This window comes from Armigeres subalbatus, chromosome 3 (genome assembly GCF_024139115.2).
Source record: "Armigeres subalbatus isolate Guangzhou_Male chromosome 3, GZ_Asu_2, whole genome shotgun sequence".
Taxonomy (NCBI): domain Eukaryota; kingdom Metazoa; phylum Arthropoda; class Insecta; order Diptera; family Culicidae; genus Armigeres; species Armigeres subalbatus.
In genome coordinates, this window is record NC_085141.1 from 143,906,422 (window position 1) to 143,928,293 (window position 21,872).

At 38.7% G+C, this 21,872-nt stretch overlaps 1 protein-coding gene across 18 annotated transcripts in view; it reads left to right on the forward strand.

Annotated features, from left to right (window-relative positions):
• LOC134227627 (capping protein inhibiting regulator of actin dynamics) overlaps positions 1–21,872 on the forward strand; it is a 477,592-nt gene that overhangs the window by 395,128 nt on the left and 60,592 nt on the right. For 13 of the 18 annotated variants that reach the window (XR_009983712.1, XM_062709251.1, XM_062709253.1 and 10 more), the window contains 2 exons: positions 17,180–17,236; positions 17,353–17,445. Coding sequence is in view for 17 of the 18 variants with exons in the window: in XM_062709251.1 (XP_062565235.1) it covers positions 17,180–17,236; positions 17,353–17,445 (150 nt within the window). In the remaining variant the exon portion in view is untranslated. Of the gene's footprint in view, positions 1–4,687; positions 5,744–17,179; positions 17,237–17,352; positions 17,446–21,872 lie in introns of those variants that run through there. The other 5 variants (XM_062709254.1, XM_062709255.1, XM_062709243.1 and 2 more) reach the window with 3 other exon arrangements.

Consider the following 21,872-nt stretch of genomic DNA (forward strand, 5'->3'; position numbering starts at 1 on the left):
GTCCTTTCGGCAAAACAATCCTATCGACCAAACGGCATTTTCTGCCAAATAACCTAAACGAATTTTTGGCAAAATAATCAATTCAGCGCAGAAAATGCCATTTGGCTAAAATTATTGTTTTGCGGAAATGACATTTTTGGACGCCATTTAGTCTTTCTGCCAAATGAACATTCTTACCAAATTGCAATTTTGATCAAATGATCTATTCGGTCAATCGACATTTTCAGTTAAATGGCCTGTAAGGGCAAACAACTGTTTCAGTCAAATTACCTGCCACTGGTTTGTCAGATATGCTATCGTTTATAAATCTGATTTTGTAACTAATGACATGATGTAATGTGCCATGCAATAGTTCGATACGGTGATCAGCATAGCAGCATAGCATAGCATTGGGCCATTTCACACATAAGAGCAAGAAATCCTCTTGATACCTTTTTATCTAACCCATCCTGGAAAATTTCTTCTCTCGGAACTCCGAAAACTCAGCCACCAGCTATTCTTTCTGTATATAGAAATTCTTTGAATTCAAGACTCCTGCAAGAATTCTGGAGAATTTCCACAGTAAGAATTTTGAGGAATTGCTCCGTTAATTTTTGGTTCTATAATTCTGAGAAAATGCCCTCCCAAAAATTCTCCCAGGGTAATTTCTACTTTGGGAATTCTGGGAATCTCATATTTCAAGAATACAGGGTTGTACCTTTTCTGGGAACTTAAGTCGAGTCAAGTACGAGACACTGAAGACGACCTCACTGTTGAGGTCGAAATACGTATCTGTCGAGGTACAATTAAGTGGTGGAATTAAAAGGGATTGTATAAACTCGTCTTATGACAAGTGAAGACATTCCACTAAATAGCTCAAAATAATTTTCTTAACATTGTTTTACATGCAATTGACCGTTCCCGTCAAAATTCTGATTAGCTCAATCGATTTTTATTTAAGGTCAACTTTCCCAAAGAACCCATATTTCCTTACGCTTTGAGTTTTTTTTTTAAATTTAAAACAAAAAAACGGAAAAGGTGCTGTTTTTCAAGATTGACCTAACATTTACCCGACTTTGAACGAACATCTGGTGAATTTTTCAGACCGGTTCACACGTGCAGCACTTTTTTGGTTTTTGTTTTCGATTTTTAAAATAGGTAGAGACGTCAAAAAATATGGGTTCTTTGGAATTGTTGTGAACTTTTCAAATTGCGATAACTTGTATATTTTAGAAGTAAAACACTAATCATGTCAACAGATGGTTATGTTTATGTCTAAACATTGATAACTGATACTTATTTAACCAAAAACATCATCGAAAACCGACTATTTATTTGAATGCGCGGCAGGCGATCATTGTCCTATTCCGTTGCAATTTGGGACAAATGATTGTTGAGAGTTGCGTTTGTCCCAACATTTACAAGAGAGGACAATGTTGTTGTTTTACATCCCCTTTTTAGTATACGATAAAGGCAAAACATACCGGTGATGGAATGGCATCTCAATCACCTGCATCAATTCCATCGAGAATCTCTGGAATATTTTGCATCAATCGACGTATTAATCATTTGAAGTAAGAAACATGGTTTGACTATTTGAGCATGTTTTGAAGGATTTTGATGCGATTACAGAAACCTTTATTAACAACCTGAGTGCCACAAAGATGCAATACGGTTATCGAAAATGAAATTTAGGAGAGAAATTAATTCTCAATATGGGATATACAAAGCTGCATATGTAGGGGAACTGCTTCTGGATTTCATCTCATGGCACCGATGTTCATCTCATCAAAAACATAGCAATGGAAAGGAACTTGATTTGTTTCTTATTTTTGTGATTTTTTCAGCAGTGAGCATGCATGTTTGCAAAAAGAAGCGACGAATTTAGTGCCGTATTTCTTTGTTTCGCAATGAGATGAATATGTGTTCAATGAGATCGGAACGTTTTCCCTGTGTTTTCCTCATGAGGAAATTGCTTTTTTTTAATAGTTTCAACTATTTAATTTTGGGAAAACGTAAATCATTTCATATTAATCCATACGTATATTTGTTGCAGGATATCCTCAGTTATGGAGTTGAAGGATATCAAATACGATTTGCGATTAAATCTGCCAAGCTAAAACTTAGGCAGAAAATTTGGTTATTTTCTGTTGGCGCTTGGTGTGATTTGGCAGAACCCCGACCATTTTGTTCGATTACAGCGTTCTTTTACTTTACTTAGTCTGTCTGTACTAGGTTAATTGCAAATATGTTGTCCAATACTGTACATCATCACCGTATGATATTCTCCAAGTCTTTAATTAATCCAAAAGGCATAGTTTGCTAGGTTGATTTTCAAAATCCATGTACAAACTTTTCGAACTCATTTGATCGGGATTCGGGATTCAGCGAAACCGCACCAAGAGCTTTTTTGACTGACTTGTGATAGGTATTTTGTTCGTTGTATGAAAACAGAAAAACAATACATATCAATTCATTCGTACGTTTGTTGTTGGATATTATCTGTTATAGGATGGATGTATATCCGATACGATTTGAGATCAGTTGGATCTGCTACACGAAGGCTTGTGCAAGAAAACGGGTATTTTTTCATTGGCGCTTAGTGCGATTTGCCAGGATCCTGACCATTTGATCTAAGTACATTTACGTTAATTATCAAACGTGATTTTGTGCACATTTTTCGTTGATTTATTGTGAAATATTATTTTGGATTCTTAGATTATTTTTAAGTGGGTTAGAGTTCAAAAGTGGGTTAGAGTTCAGTTTTAATCATTATCTACGCATGCCCTTTTGTATGTGAGAGTTGACGAAAAAACACGGGAGTTTGGAGAGTTTGCAATTTTAAACCTCTAATGCGATGTAATCCGTTGACGTTGTTTACTCTTGTCGCCGTACATTCTTTCAACTTTTTTATATGTTTAGGGTAACGGTACCAATAGTGGAGGTATCAGTAGATCCACAAAAGAAAATATTTTTGAAAAATCGTTTTTTATGGAAAGTTTACAGTTTTAATATCTTATTCAATAGATAAACTAATAAATTTGCTAACAATAATGATTGATGTCATTTAACATCAACAACGACCAAATATTGCTTGCACTACTACACTGTTCCTTTAGTGACGGTAAAAAATAATTTTGGTTCCCATAGTGGTGCTATCCATTGATTTGTTATGAGACTCTCCACTATTGGAACAGTTACATCACTATAGGTGCAAGGGAGTCATTTTTATTAAGAAAAATAATTGTTTTCAATAGTTTTTCAAGCGAAATCTTAGGATAAGTTGCATTGACCAGGACATTTAAAGCACGACGCATCAATTGAAACCGTCGTAAAATGTATAATTATGATAAATCTCATTATCCATTAAGGGTACGTTTACCCTATACTATCTTCCAGAAACATCCTACTAGTTAGTACCTTCACGAGATGTGCATTAAACCATCTCAATTAAATGCAAACACATTAGCAATAGAGGGTGCCTTTCAGTGTCATCGTCGTCATCGAACCCCATTCTGTTGCGTTGGGCAAGCCGGCTGTCGTAAAAAAGTTGACTAGTTGTAAAGAAATATTGTCACGTCCATTCGTTCGGTTTATCATTGAGAATGCGCATGGAGATTATTGAATCCAGCTTAGTGTGAGAGAAAACCAAACAAGAGAATGTAGACTCGAGGAAACGTCACGCTAAGAATCACCCATGAATAACAAGTTTATTAACATGTTCTTATAGAGTTCGAAGTTGAATTCAAATGATTTTTAGTGGATTCAAAAATAATTTTATTAGAATTAATTAGAATTATTCTCCAGGAGAATTGTATCCCAAAAAAAATATCATAGACAAGTTTATACACACTTAGTTTTTATTTCTGCAGCTCGGCAAAAAACTGCACAGCCATGCGCTAGCAAAATAAAAAAACTGATATTCCGGCAAAAATGATGTTTGTTAGCTGATTTTCGGCAAATTATTTGCTGATTTTCAGCAATTTTGACAGAAATCTCGGCAAAAAACATGTTTGCTGGGGCACGGCTGTGCGAATCTCGGTAAAAGTTGACCATTTTGCTGAGATCCCGGTAAAAAATATTAAATGTGTAGGAATTCTTCTATAGATTCATATTTAGTCTTTCAAGCTCACTAATGATTCTAGTGAATTCATACAAATTTGTTGAAGAAATAATAGATTCTACTGCAACATTGCAAATAGTCTCGAACATGTTTGAGCCAGAAATGTTTACTAAAAACATATTTGCATTGGAGAGTAGATTTCTAAACATTTCTCGAAATTCGCGAGTAATCCAAGTAATTTAGAAATTTAGTTCATTTCTGCTTATTTGTTAAAATATTTATTTATGCTATTTTCATTTTCAAAAAATATTTCTTGAAAAGAAAGTCGATTCAAAACAGTTCAGCAGTATAATATTATATATATCGATTGCATACATAATTGAATAATGTTCATAATTTATTTGTTAATTATATTTCGTTCTATACCGTTCATTATCCCTGAAAAGAAGTAAACTTTCCATATCAGCATCCTATTTTTTGTCCCTACTATTCTTAACGTGCGAATAAGTCATAGCCACAGTTTTGGATCGGTGAGTAAGTAAAGCTTCCTCCTCAATCACGTCATCATCGTCGTCGTCTTCTGTGCCCGTCTACTAACGGCCAGCAACCCGGCAGGCAGACAACGGTGATGATGACGATTAGTTGCATGTTTGACACTAGACCGGACGGTGTCTTACCGGAGCGTGCGCGGCGCAATATTTTAGTCTCTCTACATATGGGCATGCAGTGCAGTGCGCTGATTGATAGTGAACCGGAGTTCAAATCGTGAAATTGCAATAATTGGTTTTCGCTGAGTGATGTGAGATAAGCGAGGAAAATTTGAAACGCAAATCCAATCAATGGGTTTCAGTCCGATGGCCAGTGGCAGCAGTTGGCACTTACGGCCCAAGGTGTGAATTAGGGATGTCAACAGTCGATCCATTCAATTTGTGTGAAAATTGTGCTTAGCGTAAGACATCGAACTAATCGATTATATCAAATTAATTTCAGAAGAATCAATGAAAGAAATATAATTGTTAATTCTGTGCAACCAAATGCCCCTAACTAGCGCTCAGGAGTTGGAAGAAAGAATCGATTGAAAAATCTGTCACCGTGTCCGAACCGGTAGTTTGCCTGATTCGCGTTTCGTTACAGTGTCGCACAGTTTACGTTTCAAAAGATTGTTATTAGTGGGCGATTTGTGGCGTTGTAGAAACGGAGCCTAGTGATGCTGACATGATCGTCCACAGCGGTGATCAGGTGGTTAGAGAGAAGTTAACACCTTCAAGCTAAGCAAACTCCGTCTCTGCGTCTTTCATCTTCAACGCGTCCTCTTTAGTGAAATGCAAACAGCACGTCAACGCTTTCTTCGAGCGAAAAAATAACCGATAAGCAAGTGATGCGAGAAGTTGCACAGTGGATGGGGTTCGAGTGTCGCAGAAGCCGCAAGTGATCATGTGAATCAAATCCTCACCGAAGTGCTGTAGTAGGAAGAAAAAGTGATTGAGCGGTGATATTTACCCGTTGGTTTCATATTGGTATCAGTAGAAATGGGTGTGAATATGAATGATTTGGGTGAGCAGATCGAGCGGATACCCAGCACGACGCTGGAGATGCTGCGAGGAATTCTAGTCAAGTCGCTTTCGCGGGAGAATCTAAGTCTGACCGATCAACAGAAGCTACTGGAACACAGGAAGGATCGGCACGTGTCGTTTGAAGTTGGTAAGGATTTTAAAGTCGCTTTGAAAGAAGGCTGCAGGAGTACTGTGTGAAACGGTTAATGTCAACATATTCACGATTATTTATTGTATCAGATAAAGCAGAGCCATATGTACGTTTGTACTGATCTGTAGTTGCAAGCAAAAAAGTTCATTGACCGGACCAAATAAGGAATCCACAATATTTGGATGGATAATAAAACGCATCTGCTCAATTATCTTCAACGACTAAAACTAGAACACCCCGTGGAAAATGAGACATCTTTATAAAAATAAATGAAAATTGACTCTAAAGGAATCTAATTTATTGATTGGATACCAACAAATTAAAGGTTCGTGAGAATTTAAATTTTCTCAAATATTGTATATCCAGTGTTTTGTTTGAAAGGATAATTGGAGGGGTGTAAGTGACATTTTGGTCAAATTTGAGTTGACTATGTTGGAAAATGCTTTGGTTTCAGAGCTTTGCGGCAATATATTGATATATTTCGTACGTTATTTCTTAAAAATGTAAAAACTCACAGAAAATTAATGATTTTTTGAACTTTCACACGATTTGTATGGAACGAAAAAATATTGAAAAACTTCACACCCATTCTTCTCAACACTATGTCACTTACACCCCTTTGCATTTGATTCCCTCATTGATAATTCTTAAAAGTAGTAGATTTTTTTGCTGTGTTCCATCGATCGTTTCGGAAGCTTATTTGGACAAGCATGTTTTTGACATTTAGTAATTTGAGCGCGGCCATTTAGTAGTTTGTCAATATCTTATTCCAGAGGCTGAATTTTAAAATTTGTTGAAATGTGGTGGACTAACCTAGTAGCGCTATATATGTTATCGGTCATTTAGTAATTTAGGTTTGATCATTTAATAGTTTGCCAATAATTCATTCCAGAAGCAAAATTTTATAATGTGATGTATGGTGGACTTCTTATTTGGAAGTTTTTCTACAACTCTGCCGAACATTGTGTTGTTTTGAATTCAACTATAGTTACACTAACTTATACTAAATAATAACAAAATTCCAAACATTTAGTTTAAGTTACTGGTGCTATTACTCCGTTATTAATGGAATTCAAACAACGAACTATACATCAGAATTGTAGAATAACCTTCGCACTAGAAGTTCACAATACAGGGGTTAGACAAAAAGGTTGAGAGAGTCAAAATTTTGGATTTTTATAAAACCAGAACCATTACATGCGGAAACTCTTCTATCATTCTGTCCCCTTCCGAAATCGAAGATTCAAAATACATTTTTTCTACAACTCGTCATTTTATGTGACGTTTACTTTCGTCATGTTTTATGCTTTCTCCAGAAACTAGAACTAATATGCCGACCAATACTGGCTGCAGGTCAAGAAACCATAAAAATACCCAGAAATATGGCCATGGGGTTGGCTATACACCCTGTACAGATGTCACTTTCGCAGAACACTCGGAACCTGTTAAAAATTGGCCAGTAAGTCAATGTATGTTTAATATAAATTATATTCGATATTCATTGTCATGAGCCAACCGTGGACTGAAAATCCCTTTAATAAAGACAAAAAAATGACGAAAGTAAACGTCACATAAAATAACGAACAGTAGAAAAAACTCAAATGTGCAGCCCAATTGTACGCAAAAGTGACGTAGGACTACGTAGCTCTACGAAATGGATGATATTTGTTATCATAGTTTGTGTCTCTTCATTAACAATGAGTAAACTACTCGCATGTCAACCGAACTAAGAAGCCGATTAGCAGCTCCCAGTTGGGTGGACTTTGAGTCTACAACCGTGGAAAAGGGATTAACACAATTCAGGAAAAATAATCAGAATCTGAACCAGTGCGAACTCAAACTCAAATATATTTATTTGCATCCGCATTTATTTGCATTATTGGTATCCGCCCGCGATGGAAGCATACGGGTATCGTTTTCTATGGCGCCGGTGGTAAAGTGAGAGGAAGTTAAAGAATTAATTACAAACAGTATTTTTCAGAACTAAAACTATTTAATCTAAGAAGTGGTATTGACCGCTGGGAAAAATCTTCACTCCGACAAACATACTATTCGACTTAATTTATCAAATTTTCTCCATTCAAACGACAATGACGATCCTGACTTTTCGCTAAAACCTTATCATTTAGAATAATTTTTCAGCATCAACACTGATGGTGCGGGATAGCAATTGACGCCATTTTGGTAATCAATCCTTTCTTCACATTAAATACTGGTTTGTTGAGGTTGAATGATCTGCTTCAACCACGACAACCACCACAAGTGCGATGGTTTCCGTTAGTTTTTTTTTAATATTTGTTAATTTCTCTGTTTTTTGTAATTCAATACATTATATTGAAGGTGCATATAAAGTCAGTATACAGTTCAACCACTGCGACGGTATTTAGTGATTCCACAGTTATTAACTGCGAGGCTTCCAAGCCAGGTTACCATTTTTGCATTCGTATAGCATGAGGCTAGCACGATGATACTTTTATGCCCAGGGAAGTCGAGACAATCTCCAATCCGAAAATTGCCTAGACCGGCACCGGGAATCGAACCCAGCCCCCCTCAGCATGGTCTTCCTTTGTAGCCGCGCGTCTTACCGCACGGCTAAGGAGGTGTTCCATTGACCAAACTCACCCTAGCAGCCGTTTTCTATCACGAGGATATCCAGAGTGAGGATCTTGTCAAATCGGCTTTTACAGCTATGCAAGCGAGCAGCAAGCTGACTGAATATTGGGACCAGTTGTTCCGGTGTGAATAGCGGAGCAGTATCTTCTGCTGAGGTGGGCTCACCATCACGCTGCTTCCGAAAACCAGGAGGAGGGAGAGGAGGCCATTGAGAGCTAGTAGTGGGTGATGTAGCTGGCATGTTGCTTCTCGGTGGGAATAGTTCCGGAAAATTGTCTGCTGTCAGCGCTGGAGGTTTATCACGTTTTGGTTGATGCTTTGTTTATGATTGCCTAAGGATTTGGATGGCTTCCGATCGCTTGGGACAGTTCTTAGCTGTGTTCCGATGGTTTTTACACATTTGGGTCTCCATTGCGTTGCATTTGTCGGAGTGATGATTTCCGCCACTGCGTAATGTCCGCCACTTTTCTTACACTGCGTAATGTCGCGATGCACCGGTTTCTATCTCTGCCACTCAATGATGGTGCTATTTATGACCATAATTGAACGTAGTTCCTTAAGGGTGGTAGATCGATGCTGGAGGTGAACCAGGTAGAGCTGGTCCCGATATTTCTTGGTTTCATCGTGCCGTACGATTATAACATTGTATCATCGGGCTAGATTATAACATTTTATGTACGAACTTTCTTCTGGAAGGAGATTCTCTATTCATACCGTGGATTCGCATAAGTGTCTCTGCTTATGGAACCACCACACCCATTTTTGGCCCTTCATACAGGAGTCTGATGAAATACAAACAGTAGTATAATCATGATCAAATCGTTTGTCAGATATGGCCAGTGCTATCGGCAGGTGCCTTGCTACAATAGATGGTAGTATCATCATCATCATCATCATCATCATCGTGCCGTACGATTTTTAACACGTTCAATGGTTTCAAACCGCATTCCGCCAATTCCTATTTCAATTCATTTACGTCCGTGTTGTCAAGGCCGCGCAATATCACTTTTAATGGTTTGGTCCCGGGTATGTCGTGCGTGTAATGCTCGCAATTTTGACTCTTTCAGGAGCTTGAGAACTTTATTATCTTATTGTCTTCCCCTCGGCGATGAGCTTGATTCCCTCGACGCATAGTCGAAAAGTACACTTGAGGCCCCTCGCTGCCCACATCCGAACAGTTCTTCTGCAAAGGCTGTTGTTTTTGTTTACCTTTGGTCAGTGAATCACCGGCATCGTAATTCTCCAGAGCAGAGTAAATGTTGTTTGATTTAATTTTATTTTGGTGGCTTGGTTCACAGCCGAACCGACTGTTTTGTCACCCATAAGGGGGTTCGGAGTGTGCACTCGTCACCGTTTTTTGCACTTCGTAGTGATACTGATTAAATCCAACGTCCGTACACGCTGCTGTCACGAACTGGAATCAAGCTCATTAGCTCCGATCCTTTGTTAATTGTTATGGGCGCAACTATTTTGTGCACCCTTAGCGGTTAATAAAGAGGCAGGGCCAATGAGCTTGCTTTATTGGATTCATAACAGCTGTATTACTTTGGGCGCGAGCCATTTTGTTCGACATTCCACAGAGAGCGGTCGTATCGACATAAGAGAGCAGTCTCAGCATCGGCGTCGCTGGAGGTCGTCGGCATGGTTACTGCTGCGGATTCATTTCGAAGGATGGCAGTTGTCGGCAGCAAGTGAACCTTTCTCGGACCATTGTTATGGCTGTGGCATAGTGGTTGTAGAGACGCCGCATGTAATGTAAATTGGTTCTTTTCAGGACCTCCATGAAGAATTGAAGAATTTTCTTCAAAGTGTCATTTAATTTATTCGCATATTGACTGAAGAAAATTCGATGGCATCAGTATCGGCTCGAACAGTAGCCGTTAACGGGGAAAATTTATTCACTAAGGTGGCGTCTTCAGCGATTTGACGGTAAATCATCGCGATGCTGTCGTCAGCGTAAAAAGAAATTTTCTCGCTCGATTCTAACTTTGGTTTTGTTGCTATTAGTGATTCAAAACAAGCATTAATTAAAATACATAAATCAGTTCTTTCAAGAATCACTGTACGAGAGAAAACTGTTCCGAGATAAATTTACTTTAAAGTAGAAAACAAAAATTAAATTGCTTCATCAACCACCGGCAAAGTCAGCTGATTTCATATAAATTTCATTAGTTACCACGCGATTGTGCTTCATTATCTTGAAAAAAAAAACCCATCGTTTCATCCTTTTCTTCTTTCCAATCACTATACAGTAACCAAGCTACCATGCTAAACACTGATGCCACCAAAATAGTTCATTTTTATAATCTACTTCTTTCCAAAAAATGCTGGTCCTAAGAAGAACCGATTTTCTTTCCCCAAATGCGCCACCAACTTGTGTTGGAATTTTACATTGTGCTGCTATTGTCCGACTGCCGCTCGATAATTTTTCACTGTGATGCCACCATTTAGAATACATTTCAGTATCGCCGCTGATGGCACAGAACACCATTTTTGTTGTTTGCCGTTGCTTCACATAAAATTCTGATTAATGATTTTTTGAGTGTATTACTTCTACGTGAAGTTAAACGATTTACAATGATATTGAATGCTAATATCATCTTCCAAACTTAGACGTACATGTTTAATTCAATTCTATACTTTCGCCTCTAATTCTATCATGAAAAAAAAAAAACAAAAAAAATAAAAATAAAAAAAGGAGTTGGTAGCGACAAGACGGACGCATGGAGAAAACAGAACCGCGCAATAAAAATCCTATTCGACTAGATGCTGATGTCATATTAGAAATTTAGAGACAGTACTCGTCGATAGAAAAAACCTTCCGCACGCGATGACATATGAGCAAATCAAACCACCTTCCTTTTGCCAGTGGAGATATATCAGCTTCCATACTGATATTCTCCCCTCCCCCTTCATACGGGAGTTTGGCAGAAGGAAGGTCGTGCGATATGTGCCATCACAAATATTGCCTCAACTCGTTTTCAAATCGACTTCTATAAAAAACATTCTTCATGCCTGCCGTATCCTAACGGAACAATCAATTCTATACTTTTGCTTTTAATTCTATCATGAGCATGTACGTCTAAGTTTGGAAGATGATATTAGCATTTCCATATCATAAAATTCTGGTTCTGAAAAGCTGATTTTCTATTCACAATGTGCCTTTCTAATCATTAATAGCAATTAAACGTTAGTTCGAACCCTGCGTTAAAATTTCACTTTGTGTTGCTGATATCGGTGATTACCACTCGACGACTTACTTTCTCTTCTGCTGAAATCACTGCTATCGGTGTCATGGTTGCCAGAGATGAATGCTAAAGTCGACGACGCCTACCTGCCGTTGCTGCTGGTCGACTACGTTGCTGCTAAGCAAAGATCTATCGCTTCCATCACTGAGGTTGAATCATCTGCACAACCATCCAGACGACTACCACTAGCGATGGTTTTCCGCAAGGATGTTATCGATCATATAGTAATCTTCGTTCGATCACTTAGTAGTTTGTCAATAACTCATTACAGAAAGGACTGTATGGTGGACTTCTCGTGCGAAGGTTTTTCTACAACTTTGCCCAACAGGTCGATGTTTGCTTTTAACTTATAACGGAGCTATAGCGCTAGTAACAGTAAGGGAAGATCCATAAAGTACGTCACGCAAAAATTGGCGATTTTCAACCCCCCCTCCCCCCTTCGTCACACTTTTTGTATTAAAATTCCAAAATTTTTGTATGAGTCGTCACGCTGCTCGGAACCCCCCCTCCCCCCTAGGAGCGTGACGTACTTTGTGGGTGGCCCCTAACTTATACTAAATTATAGCAAAATTTCAATCATTTAGTATAAGTTACTGCTACTGGAGCTATAGCTCCGTTATTATTGAAAATCATACAACGAACTGTTAGGCAGAGTTGTAGATAAACCTTTGCTCTAGAAGTCCTCCATACAACACATATTGAAATTTAGCCTCTGGAATGAGTATACCTCTGGAATGAGTATACATATTTCTAAACTTTTTATCAATTATCGATGATAAATAGTTAAAAATTAGTATTTACCGAAAAATTCATACAAAAGCGTTGACTCATCCTTGATCAAATGGTCAAAAAAAAAATGAAAATCCATCGAGAAACGGCTGAGATATTAACGTTCAAAGTCTATCAAATTTCCGTGACGGTCTCCGATTTTCGCAATCGTAAAGTGTACCCCAATATAGGAAAGACAGACGTAGTCCTACGTCAAAAGATTTCATCTGCCTCGAGCAAGGGAATTGTGAATATGATTTCTTCTAAAAATGGATGCATCTGTCTCGAATAACACAATGGTCACGTTGGCCTGTTATAAGGCAATGATAGAGATGCAATTCTTCTTCGAAAACAAACATAAAGCAAACATTTCCAAGATCCCTTGGTAACAGATGGCATCTATCCGGCTTATGAGGAGCGATAATGTCAGGTATTATGCAACGGGCTATCTCATTTTATACTGTTCAAAGCAATGCCAAATGACCTTTATACCAAATTATCTTACGCCACCGGGCTTGGTGGTCATATGGCTACCGCTTCTGTGTCATGCGCAAGAGGTCGTGGGTTTAATGCCAGGACCGTTTCATTCCTCCTACTTTGTATCTTTTCTTATATGTATCATGTTCTAGCGTGTCTAGCTATATCATGTTTTCTTATATGTATCATGTTGTAGCGATTCAACTGGAAATGGGGTTTTTATACCGTTTCCATCCTCTATCAGGTAACTGTTAAAATTCGAAACGACCTAAAAAAAAGCTCTTTTTCGGTATCCAGTTAGAATATAATCACCCTTCGATTACTATCAAATTGGTAATCCGTTAACCAATACAAACCGCTGACATATAACCTAATCCCACCCACATTCCGATAAAATTTCGCAGGAACTCGTGGCGAATTCATAATTGTTCTTGGCTTGCGTGTGGGCGTTTGATTGCATCATCAATTCCTTCCCATCCCCGATAGACCGTGAGGACAGGGCCAGCGCCGTTATCGACCATTCAAAATACTAGAGCTCTCGGACTGTGCACATTGCGGTTGGAGAGCAAATCCAATTCTTCCATCCATTGGTTCCCTGTGAAATTGCGAACGTTCTGGTCAAGTAGCAACTACGAAAAGCACGGTCATCATGCTCAAAATGATCAAAAATTATCTTACGCCAAATGACCCAGACCCTCTTCAGTTTGTTTTGATTTAAGCATTTCCTAGCCTTGTGAGTACTTTGTTCTTCTCAATGCGTTTTTGAGTGCTTTCTGAAACTTATGGCTCTCTTCAGCAGATGCAATTTTCTGCCTGGCTACAAACCTTTGATGTATTTTTGGGTTCACAGTTTCCATGAAATGAAAATCTTCTTACATTTTCAAAACTTGCCTTTTTTTGATAGTAATCTTTTCACCTTTTAGGATCTCTAAGAACCGGAACCTAGTTTTCCACCGTCCTACATAACTGCTACCAAATAGAATTTCGTTTCGAAAACCTGCGTTAAATTTCTTTGCCATACAAACTTCAGGTAGGTAACTCATGCTGGCTATTTTTACATATCCCGAGCAGGAGAAATTGGCTCAATAATACTTAATTTTGTTATTGATACCAAACTCTGTTATGAACTAACCCTGCATAAGAGGTAAAATACCAAAGGAATAATACCAAAAGCTAATATGCACAATACTTAAGCCATAACATACTCAGTTATTAAATTGAATTTCAATACCAAATGCATAACCAATTATTATTCGTTTGGTATTGAAATACCTAAGCATGTTGTGCCTCAAGTATTCTGCATATAAGTTTTTGGTATTATTTTTTGGTATTTTACCTCTTATGCAAGGCTACTTCATACCAATTTCTGTTATCGAGGTCGTCGCTCCTGCTCGGGATACGTTAGCGCCTGGATACGGCAGCGGCGTGTAGTAAACCAACCACTGTATCCGATTCATTATTGTACTAAAATCTTCCAATTCTGTATTCGTTTAATACAGTACCCGTATAAAAAAGATATATTCATTTTTTGTATTAAAACCTTGCCTAATCTGTATAATGCCAAAATTTTATATAGAATTGTATGTTTTGTTTTTTGGGTCTACACTTCTTTCAGGTTCTTCAGGTCCATTGTTTAAAATTCTAACATGTTAATCTACATAATTAGTATTTGTCCATTTAATATAATGAGAACATTTCCTAAAAAAAAATACGTTTCATAACAGCTCCTGAGATTCCATTGAAAAAAAAAACAGTCATGAATTAGATTGCTCGTGTACACCAGCTGATTTACGATGACCCCCTCAAGTTTGAGTCCAGTTTGGCCCCGCGCAGCCACCGGTATCACGTCGACAATATCGAGTTGCGCATACGATCACAACACGATCGCACGGTCGCCAAGCTCGTTAAATTGACAGTAGGGCTTCCAATTTTCCCGGGAATCAACTTCCCGGGAAACGGGAAATAAAATCTAAATTTCCCGGGATTTCCCGGGATCCCGGGTTATTAATTTGAGCGCTTTGATTGACAAGAATGTATTCGGAATTATTATCATAAATAAGTTTTGGAGCTCAGATTTTTTCGCCTTAGAACTGTTTAAAAATCGATTTTGCTGCTGCGTGTACAATGTTGAAATACATTACAAAAGTAAGAAACTAGCCAATTTATTTTTCATGTAACTTTATCTTTCCTTTATTCTTATTAATTTGAATAATTAATTAAATTGGCGTAAAATTTAAATATTCCTATCCTTCGATAGATTCTTTTAGAAGTCTGAGAAAACACTAAAAATTTGCAAAAATCGATTTTAGACACCTCCAAATTTTGTCTAAATCGTACAAAATTGAACTGAACATTTTATGAAAAGCATATCTCATTATGCCAAAGCGATTATGAGCTGACTCGTTGAATCGCAGATATTTTTCAAAAACGTGAATACGTCTAATGAAAATGAAATCTTTAAAATAAAACACCGACGAAGTAACCCTCTGTCTTGAACTTGAACTTGAACTTACTTTCAGTGGATATGGCATAGAATAAACATAGAATTGTTGAAGTTTCTGAGCAAATTTGCCGTCCATGTCAAAAGCTTTGCACCAAAGAATTTAGAGATTTCATCTTTATTTTGCAGATTCTAGATCTTGTTCAAGCATAAGGTCTGCAGTATCCTGACGAGATTTTTCTTAGGCCCATTGTCGCCTTCTGAAGTATGTCGTATTCCTAATCCATATAATACTCAAAGATCTGTGAAATTTGAAACATGTCGCTCTGCACAAGCATCTGCGTTCTCAAAGACACTATAGCTTTATTCCGGCTCTATCTAAACGGTTTAGAATTGCTTCGCACAATTCAGTAACAACTCTACTTAAGCATAACTTTATTTATTATCATTATGGGAAAAGATTCTGGTTTGTTTATTGGAAGAGGACATTTCCTCCATAAATTAAAAAAAAACAAGTTTTATTAAGAGAACGAAGAGCAAATATTAGTAAAAGTTTAATTAATTAGTACCTTAGATTTAATTAATAAGACTCAAAATTTGTAAAAACATTTCCCGGGAAATTCGGGAAACTAATGTTAATATCCCGGGAATCGGGAATCCCGGGAAATTTCATTTCCCGGGAAATCCTTCCCGAGAATGGAAGCCCTAATTGACAGTAATGTTTATTGCAGCTGATTATGTCCATTTGGTGGCGTGCGCCGCCACGCCGTTCGACCGGGAATTGCAAACGATTGCACCTTCCACTACTAACTGAACGCTAGTTGATGGCGCCACCATTCGATGCAGTGTATCTCAATGTGATAGCGCGCCCCTGTCTTGTTGGATGGCCTTGCACCTTTCGCTGCACTGCTTCAGAGGCATATCTAAATGGTAGCTCTAGCTCGTCGGGACTCCCACGCCTAAAAGCGACACAAAACCGTTTAAGTTGTAAATCATGAATTGTGATCGCACTTGCACCGGCGTTGAGGATGGTAAACGCATGCGGATCTATGTCGTCAGACAGCAGTATAGGCGTTGTGGTGTCCAGTTTTTTAGAGAACATAATTTTATGGAAACAAACCGAAGTTTTGAACACATAATTTTCAGGTTCTATCAATACCTTTTTATTGTCGAATTCTATAGACTATTACCAACTTTGAAGCCTAAGTCAAGCACGAAAATTTTCGTGACACCACAGTTATATTTAATGATATACATTTTTCTCTAACCGCAAGTCCGTCTCATTTATGCTCGATTTACCAAATGAAATAGACTCACGAGCTGTTGCAGCATTCAACCTGCAGCATAGCTCTACTTGTCTTGATTTTCCAACCTACAAGTCAAGGTGACGGATCCACCTCTATTGACACACCTGCCTAATTTGGCTTAAAGCGTGGGATCAACCAAATGATGCCCCATGTAGTCACTAATTTGCTTCTCATCGTTCTTTTCTTCTCCATCCGAGGTCAACTCATCCCGCAGACTTGTCAATAGCTCATGATTACTTTACATTGACTGACTGGTGAAGTATTTTCGATGGGAAGCTGAATCATCTCACCTCTCGGTTTCTCGCCGTTTGGCACTACTCGAAGTGCTAATCTCCCATATGCCACATTAGTCAAATTGCTCGCACCTACACACATATCTGCCCAAAAAAAAACGTCAGGATAGAAACGTCGACCAGCCATCATCAGAGATAAAATCGCCTATTTTCAAACTGAGTTTTATTATAATAGAATTTAGATACTTCAACAACACGATTCCCGAAAATAGATTCTAGAGAGTTTTTTTTTATTCATTTATATTTACATTTATTCTAATTTATGTTTTCGTGTCCTCTTCTTTCAGCTGGAAACAGGGATGCAACCATACAAAAACAGAGCCGGCCATCTTCAGCTAATAAAGGTTAGTATTATCTTTGGGAACAAACTAATTGCCAATCGAACAGTGTTGGGGTAGACCTACCAAAGACATTTTCATTCAAATCTATCATTTATTTATACAAATCGTCGAATCTGTAGACACCCGTCCACACTCTATGCATCTGCATACTCTGCACTGGTTTGCCTGCGTAGGCGAAGATTACGATAGCAATGGTTATGGTAACGAAGAAGGTATCGGTACTGGTTTGACTGAGAACGCGAATGTCGTAATGTGTTGTTTTTCCATTTTGAACAGTTGAACTATTTGGTCAACACATCCTCGTTAACAGCACGTTTGTTTCTTTTCCCACTAGCTCTGAATAACTAATAATATGACACTGGTTCCCTTCATGCAAATTAAAAAAGAAAAAATAGTTTTTTGCGCTAAATAAAGATCCATGAAATACGTTACAGGAGAATTAGCTATGTTCAGCCATCCTTCGTAATGCATCGAGTATTAATTCTCTATTTTATTTGTATGGGTCATCGCGCTCCTTGATATTCCTCCTGATTGTGTTATAAGGCGGCTCATATATTGTTTTGCTTCCTGTCTATAAACATGTTTTTAGATTCAAATATGTTTAAAATAACTATTAACTGTCGCTTTGAAATTATCCCGTTTGCAGACCAAGCTTTGTCTTAATGATAAAATGTATATCAAACAGTGATATAAATGCTAAAATAACTAATATAAAAACTCACATTTTTGTTCTAGAAACTAAAGCTTGAATAACTCAGTTTGCCATTATACAAAAAAATATTAAAAACAAATCTGAGTCTGAGAGTGTATCGAGCAATCGAGCATCACTTCCCTGCACGTCAACTTTCTAGACACGGACCACCACTGGTTACCAATTAGCTTCACGATTTCAAGCAAATCCTCTTCAAGAATCGGAACTTCGATCTCCGGTTGTCTTCTTGATTTTGCTCTATTTTTCTATTGCAGCTCAATAATGAATAACTAATGTTGGATTGTGATGGTAACATTCGTTCAGAAATGAGCTATAAAAGAATATATGAGGAAATTTATGACTGAGGTCATTTTGCCTTGTGGTGCGTTTTGCACTGTTCTTCCCTACTATGAGGCAAAATCACACAAGTAGGTGACCAACAATATTTTCACGTCAATCTGACAATATTTCAATTTTTTTTAAGGATTTGTGTCTAAAGTGTATTTGAAATACATGTTTTGCAGATCATTCGGCTTCGTGACCGTTCGGTTAGCAACGTCAATCGTCTAGACGCATATGCTGTGAAGTGTGGGTTTAATTCCCGCCCCAGTTAAAGAGAATACTTTTCATAAGGCAAAAAGTTCTCCTCTGGTCCATTGTTTTTTTTTTGTAAATCTTCTGTCCGTTATCTCATGCTAGACATTAAATTTTTAGTCTGTGCGACATCTGGTCGAGAACGGTGATTCTGTCTATCATTTATTAATACTTGTAAAGTCTCCGAACTCCATGAATAATGAACCTTCACAGAAAAAAAAACTAATCAGTGCGTAAAAAATAAAGACGTGGATAATTACACTTTTCTGGGCGTACATGGATCTTTCGTACAAATTCGCCCAAAATGTATGCAATTTCTATGATATTATGCCACTAAATCGTATAAATAGTGACATAATGTCATAGAGATTGCATATCAAAATTGCGCATTAGGGAGATAGATTCAGTTATTCCCAGCAATTTGAATGCGTTGCAGCAGTTTTTTGAAAAAATTGCCGATTGGGGCAATTTTCAACAGCGGAAGCATTCCGCGTTGAATGCAACCTATTGCAAGCAAATCGGATAAGCCTAAGTGCAAAAAAGTGTATCTCACATGTTTTTGTACATACACCCACACACCCACCCTGAATATCCTGAACAACTTTGCTGAGTATAACTTGAGTGTAGGTGCAAAGGACCTCACACGAGATCAATATTTCACACATGAGCAATTATCTGTGAAATCGAAAGCATAATTTTTATTCACAGCGTAGATTTTTTTTTCATATAGCCCCATTGATTACCTAAATCTTTGCCGAAGACAACAAAAAGAATGGGAAAGCCATTTTTAAGTTATATATTTTTGCTTAGGCCCTTTTCGAGACATAGGCTAGAGTCAAAATGGTAAACTAATTGTTGTGGCCAGTTATCGGCACGAACGTTCTATCTAGCAACTCGGTTTATGTGCTGGAGTATGCTTTAAGCTGTAATTTAGCCTGATTGAGTGTTTCTGTAGTTATAATACGTAATCGTCTACTTACAATTCTAAGTCCTTTTATTTATAAACTTGTCCTTGTCAACCTGGTAATGTTTCGTTACACTAACAATCGTCGTATGTGTCCTCCGTATAGTCATTTTACATGCTTCAGTGGATAGACTTCCTACTACCTCTAGGTGCACGGCTCGGATAGTGAGACATGTGACTAACATTACCCACTTTTTCACTTCATACCTTCGAACACGCAGCAAGAAGGGTCCACAGTAATCGATACCTATGAACGTAAATGCACGAACATAGGGGGTTATGCGAGCCTCAGGTAAAGGTGCCATCTTAGGAAATCTTGGGCTAGCCTTGTAAACGGCACACCACGAACATCGTTTTGCAATTTTTCGAACGATGACTCGGAGACTTGGGATATAGTACTTTTGGCGAACTTCGTTGAGTACAGTTTGATTATTGTTGTACGCAAACCGTTGGTGATACCATAAAACGAGTAATTCGATGTAGTAGTGGGTTTTTGGTAAAATCACCAGAAATTTTGCCTCATATGAGGCATGAGAAGAATTCCTCAATCGTCCGTCCAATCGTATTATCCCATAGTCATCAATGAAGGGACATAGTTTGCGCAATGAGCTGTCCTTAGCGAATTTCTGCTGTAGATGGAGTTCGAGCTGCTTATTCTTGTAGAGAATACGTAATTCTTCGGGGTAAGCTTCTCTTTGAACGCAGCGCCATAGAATTGTTTCCGCTTCCTGGAGTTCGTTACTTGACAAAACATATGGAGCGGGAACCTCGACAACAAATTTCTTCCTTGCCACAGCAACAAAACGACGAATATACCCAACGGTTCTAATCAACCGTTGAAGATTGAAAAATCTTCCGTAATCCACTATGGGTTCTAGAATAGCTCGATGATGTGCTTGCAGCGGGCGCAGTTCTTCCATTGTATCCGGTGTTGGCAGCTCCTGGGTAGGCCATTCTGGTTCTTCCTCATAGAGAAATGCTGGACCACAAAACCATCTGCTGTTCTCTTGAAAGCTGGGTCCGTTGCCCCATTTTGTAGCTTCATCCGCCACGTTGAGGCGGGATGGGACCCATCTCCATTCTTCCACCTTCGTCTCATCCAATATTTCGCCTACACGAAAGGCGACAAACATACCGGCCTTTGATCTGGCTGTATCCATGATAGGACGGTTCTAGAATCACTCCAGATAATTCGCCGGCTGACTGTTAACGTGTGACTTTGCTGTATAGATTTCAGTAAACGTGTACCGATGACCGCCGCCTGAAGCTCTAACCGTGGTATAGATAGCGGCTTTAAAGGTGCCACTTTTGTTTTGAACGAGACCAATGCACAACGGATCCGATCCTGGCTTATAATTCGAAAATAATTATAATTCGAAAATAAGCCACGCAAGAGTAATGTCGACCAATGCACAACGGATCCGATCCTGGCTTATAATTCGAAAATAAGCCACGCAAGAGTACGCTGCTTCGCTGGCGTCTACGAGGATGTGGAGTTGTAGAGTTTCGAGACTACAGGGGCTGTAATCCGGAAAGTAGCAACGTGGAATATTGAGTAGAGGGATTCGTTCAAGAACGGCGATCCAGAGCCGCCGTGTTTCTTGGAGTTTTTCTGGAATGACATCATCACATCCGATGTTGGTTCGCTAAATATCCTGAATCAAACATTTCCCGTGGATGACGAATGCTGCCAACAAGCCTAGTGGATCGAACACACTCATCACGACGCGCAAAACTTGTCGTTTAGTTGGTACACTTGTACCTGTACCTAGCGATTGAATGTCGTTTCGAAAGTTGACAACGAAGATAAACGAGTCTTCCTTCGGCGTCCAGCTGATTCCCAGAACTCGTTCGGTATCCGTCCCTTTCCCGACGGTGAAAATCTTCGCAATTTGTTGTCCGGAATCCCCAACCCGTTGCATGACCTGTACCGAATTTGACAGCCAATTCCGAATTTCAAAACCAGCCTTAGCATGAACATTCTTTACGTCGGTCGCCAGTTTCACCGCTTTTCCTATAGAGTCGAGACTGTCCAAGTAGTCGTCTACATAATGATTTTCTGTAATCGCTACCGCAGCCTCTGGAAAGTCTATCCTCCATTCTTCCGCGTTCCGGTTCTTGATATATTGAGCTGCAGACGGAGAGCAGGTCGACCCGAAGGTTGCAACGTCCATGACGAATTCTTTTACGGGCTCATCAGGTTTATTTCGCCACAAGAACCTTTGAGCTTGTCGATCTTGTGGGCGAATTTGAATCTGGTGAAACATCTCTTTGATGTCACCTGCTATGGCAACTTGGCGTTGCCGGAAACGGTACAACACTGTCGTTAGCGAGGTCAACATGTCAGGACCCTTTAGCAACATGGAGTTGAAAGAAATGCCGTCTATCTT